Source organism: Temnothorax americanus, unplaced genomic scaffold (genome assembly GCF_048541705.1).
Source record: "Temnothorax americanus isolate GAGA-0224 unplaced genomic scaffold, ASM4854170v1 Scaffold35, whole genome shotgun sequence".
NCBI classification, from domain to species: domain Eukaryota; kingdom Metazoa; phylum Arthropoda; class Insecta; order Hymenoptera; family Formicidae; genus Temnothorax; species Temnothorax americanus.
The window spans coordinates 1,287,717-1,292,528 of record NW_027509496.1 but is presented as its reverse complement, the minus strand read 5'-3'; the positions used below and the strand labels follow the sequence as shown (position 1 = coordinate 1,292,528).

The following is a 4,812-nucleotide window of genomic DNA, read 5'->3' as shown; positions in this document are numbered from 1 at the left end:
AGGCTGCGTGAGATGCTTGCGGCTCATTCCGACGAGCCTCCTGACAGGAAGAAGATCAAGAAGCCTAGAAAGTCTCATAAAGAACCGAATACGACGGATGATGAGCGCGAATCTGGTACCCCAGCGGTGAGAAGAAAGTCCGCTAGCCAAAGTGGCCGTATCGGAATCGCGGCGGGAAGTGCTCGTGGAGGTGTCCGGCGGAGGCCACCCCGGTCTGCCGCCGTGACTATTACTTCTTTAAATAAGAATGCCTCTTACGCGGACATCCTGAAACAGGCGCGCGAGAAGATCCCGCATAACACACTGCGTATTGACAACTCTCGCATTAGGAGAGGGGTCAACGGGGGAGTTATAATAGAGATCCCGGGAGAAAACGCGGGGCGGAGAAGGCGGATGCTTTGGCTCGTAAACTAAGGGATGTCTTGGACTCTTCCATTGCCAAAATCTCTAGACCGACCACCATGGGAGAATTGCGATTATGGAACCTAAACGACTCCATCACTCTCGCGGACGTCATGGACGTCATCTGCTCTGTCGGTGGGTGTTCGGAGATCGATGTTAAGATCGGTAATATGCGCAGGACGGGCAATGGCATGGAATCTGTCTGGGCTAAATGCCCACTGTTCGCCGCCTCCAATGTCACAACAACAGGACGGATTAAAATTGGGTGGTCTATGGCGCAAGTTAAGCTCCTCGCCGCCAGGCCAATACAGTGTTTTAAGTGTTGGAGATACGGTCACGTCAAGACCAACTGCGTTTTTTCAGAGGACCGGACGGGCTTTTGTTTCCGCTGCGGATCCGGCGATCACCAGATCGGCACCTGTATCAACTCTCCTCATTGCGTTGTTTGCGCGGGTACGGGAAGAACGTGTGACCACCGGCTCGGTTCCACCCATGCCTGCTTCTACGCATGCTTCGAGAAAGAGGCGCCTCCACCGAGGTCATCTAGTAGCCCTAGAATCCAGAAATGACCTCGATCATACAGGTCAATCTGAGCAGGAGCCGCGAAGCCCATGACCTGCTGATACACTAAGCTGGTGAGCTGGGGGCTGCCGTGTGTGTGGTATCCGAGCCTGCCCGCACACCCAGCTCCCAGCAGTGGTTCTCCAGCCAGAACGGATTGGCGGCCGTTTATATCAACAATCGAATCGCCGATTATCCGGCGGCACTGGTTGCAAAAAGCCAGCACGTAGTGGTCGTCAGGTATGGTGACATGCACATAGCCTCGTGCTATGTGTCTCTTAATATAGATTACAACGGCTATACCGTCTTTTTAGACAAACTCACTAACGCGTGTTCCACCGTTGTGAGCAACAGAGTTCTAGTGTGTGGTGATTTCAACGCTCACTTGCCTTTGTGGGGTTCCACGACTTGATGACGATCCGTGGGGCTTGCCCTATAAGATCGTTTTGAGCAGGCTCTGGACGTCAACTCCCGGGCTGACTGCCTCTCTCGAGCCCGATGTCCTGGGAACGCTTTTGGATAAGTTATTTCCGCCTGGGAACCCACTTGTTCCTATTGATTTGGGAGATTGTGAGGAGGGCTGCACACCCGTGACAGTGGACGAGGTGGAGAGGGCTATCGCGGCGAAGGTTAATATGAACACGGCTCTTGGTCCGGACGGCTTTAAGGCCTCCGCTATTAAGAAATTCACTCCAGAGATGGTCGGCCGACTTGCGCAGACGTTTAACATATATTTTAAATACGGCGTCTTCCTGCCCAGCTGGAAGCAGCTCGCGGACCTGGTTTTGATACCAAAAAGCGAGTCCGTGCCTAGAGAAACACCCAAAGCCAGACCGATTTGCCTACTTAATGAAGTAAGTAAAACTTTCGAGCGCGTAATCGCGGAGCGTTTGACGAGCTTCATGGATGGTAATCGACAGGCCAACTTGTCGGAAAACCAATTTGGCTTCCGTAGAGCAAGGTCCACTACGGATGCATTGTTTCTGGTCAAGTCCATCATCGCTCAGGCTCGTGCCGATGGTAGGGTGGCACTGGCATTCTCGTTAGATATCAAGAATGCCTTTAACTCGATTACTCTATCGGCCATCAGGAGAGCAATGCGTACCAAGGGTTTTCCAACGTACCTGAGACGCATAGTGGAGGCATACCTGAAGGACAGGTTTGTGCGGTATTGGACCGCCAGCGGGGTCAGGCGCAAGCGGAGGGTGAACAGGGGGGTCCCACAAGGCTCGGTGTTGGGCCCCCTGTTGTGGAACATGGCGTACAATGCGGTATTAAGGACGCTGCTCTATGAGGATTGTCACGTGGTATGTTACGCGGACGACACGTTGCTTGTGGTGGTTCGTGACAGTTACGACGATGCGTGCGCCGTGGAGCTTAAATGTCTCGAGCGCTTACTGATTAATATCCGCGCACTGGGCCTGAAGGTGTCTTGGCAGAAATTGGAGGCGATATTTTTTGGTTACTGCCCCCGGGATGCCTATCTCGAGGTTGAGGAAGTCCGCATACAGTTCACGAACAGTATGAAATATCTGGGCGTCTATATTGACCGGAGGCTCAACTTTTGTAACCATTTCGCGTATGTCGCATCCAAGGTCACCTGGATCAGCAGAGTTCTCTGCGGGATCTTGCCTAACTAACGAGGTCCTCTGGAGTGCAAGCGCCGACTGTATTATACCATACTTACCTCGATTATCTTGTACGCCGTTCCAATTTGGAGCGAGGAGCTTGCGTCATCTGGAAATCAGCAGCGTGTCCTCCAGCGCGCGATCCGTCTTATCGCGCTGAGGACAGTTATGGCGTACCGTAGCGTCTCTTACGAGGCCGCAACACTGCTGGCTAGAATTCCGCCGATATAAATGTACGCGGCGTGTCTTCGGCGCACGTACCTGAGGCTCAGGGTCATGAGAGAGTCTGGGACCTTCTACCCTGATGCGCCCGCGGAAGTACGACAAGAGGAGCAGCTTGTGCTTATGGAGCAATGGGAGGAACGCTTGAGGGACGCGCGGCTCCCTGGGAGGAGGACCAGGGACGCCATCTCTCCAAGTTTTGATTTCTGGATTAACAGATTTTCTGGATTCCTGACATTCAGGATCACCCAATTGCTGACGGGGCACGGCTGCTTTGCCTCATTCTTGTACAGAATTAATAGAGAGGATTCTCCAATATGCCGCAATTGCAATCTTGCGGTGGATACCGAGCACACCCTTGCGGCCTGCAATGCCTGGGGCTTGGAGCGTGGGGAATTGACATCTGTAATAGGACAAGATCTTTCCTTCGCTGCTGTCGTCGCGGCTATTTGCCGTTCCCGCAAAGCATGGAGGGCCTTTTCGGCCTTCGCAGAGCGCGTCATGCGCACCAAGGAGGACGATGAAAGAAGGAGGCAGCTCGGTTTGGAGGAGCCTGGGATTATTGTGGGACAGGTTCCCGAAGACCCGTAGGGTTTTTGCGTGCGTTGAACTGAGTTGTATGCGTGATGATATTTATTGTATGCGTTGCGCCGGACTTTTGTAAGCGGCTATCGCGGCGATTTTGCGGAGCCGCCCTCGGTGCTCTCCGGTGTCATCGGGCGGCGGCCGGTTGTGGGCTGCTTTCCTCTTGGAGTCCGGCGTATCGACTGGTGCGATGCTCCCGGATCTCTGAGGGGGGGAGGTGGTGGCTCGGGGGTGGTCGACGTCTGTCGATCTCCGGGCGTTTCCCGGGTGCGGTCGTGATTTACATTATGTCTTTCTTGTTTGTTCCCTGGTCCTTCTCCGCCATGGGTTGCGGTTCCCCGGGGGGTGGGTCGGCCGTGGCTCGCCGCTCACCGCTGTGCTTGCGGGGTTCTGGCCATTGCGCGTGCAATGGCCATGAGTTCCGTCGAGGCTGCGTGTCGCGGTCGGTTGTCCTCCTGGGGTTCCGTGGCTCAGCGGGGGGAAGGGATCGGGGGTTTTAATGTTTCTGTGCCCTCCTCCCGGGCCCTCCCCACAGGGTCCCCACGGCCCCTAGGGGGCACAGCTTTCCTATAGCCTGGTTAAACCTGGCTGATAATTGTGGACTCGTGCGACGAGCCCTCCCCACGGGGTCCCCACGGCCTTTAGGGGGCACAACTTTTCTATAGCCTGGTTAAACCTGGCTGATAATTGTGGACTCGTGCGACGAGTCCTTTTGTTGGTGGTGGGTATACGTATTCTTGGTGTTGACGAGCCCGAGAAATCGGACTCGTGTTTGTGTTGCGTGGATCCTCTCTATTCGGATAGAGGGGATTCCTGTTTGTTGTCGTTCGTACACGTCCAATGCGGTTCGTGTGCGTCTTATTGGCGGGGGGCCCCCTTTGGAGGAAATGGTCTCGCAGCCAATGAGGAAGCCTCTCGATGATATAGATGCCCGCATGCTATCATCATGGGGGGCATCCGAGGCGGTCGAAGGGTGACGCACACGCGCACTTCCTTCGACTAGGGAACCTATCTCCCCCGGGGGGATTCTGTTTCCCGCGGTGTGACCTCCCGTGTGTCTTGTGGTCTATGGATTATATGTCTCCGGGCGCCTTGGCGCACGGACCGTCCCGTCACGTGATGTCATACCTCTGGTCGTTCCGCGTGTCGCGACTATGGTCTTTTGTCTGTGTTTTGGGAGAGGATTTTTAGTGGATGCAAGTTCCACATATCCTGACTGCCGGGGTCAGGAATGCTCAAGGCATTTTTCCTCTTCCTCGGAAAAAGAAGTGTAGATTGAGTGTTGACCATTAAGATTCAGAAAAGTTGTGGGTTTAATTCTCAATGATGAGTGTATATTGGGAGTTTATTTTCAATAATAAGTGCAGGTTGAGAATTAAGCCTCAATGTTTAGTGTAGGTTGGAGATTGATCCT

General features: G+C 54.1%; 1 protein-coding gene across 1 annotated transcript; it reads left to right on the top strand.

Moving 5' to 3' along the window:
* Window positions 1-2,867: 2,867 nt before the first annotated feature.
* LOC143901610 (uncharacterized) lies at window positions 2,868-3,404 on the top strand. Its single transcript, XM_077414035.1, has one exon. The coding sequence runs from the start codon at window positions 2,868-2,870 to the stop codon at window positions 3,402-3,404; it is 537 nt and encodes a 178-aa protein (XP_077270161.1).
* Window positions 3,405-4,812: the final 1,408 nt, after the last annotated feature.

What these genes read in the sequence shown, in the direction of transcription:
- LOC143901610 (XM_077414035.1), top strand. Translation starts at nt 2,868, where the DNA reads ATGAGAGAGTCTGGGACCTTCTACCCTGATGCGCCCGCGGAAGTACGA.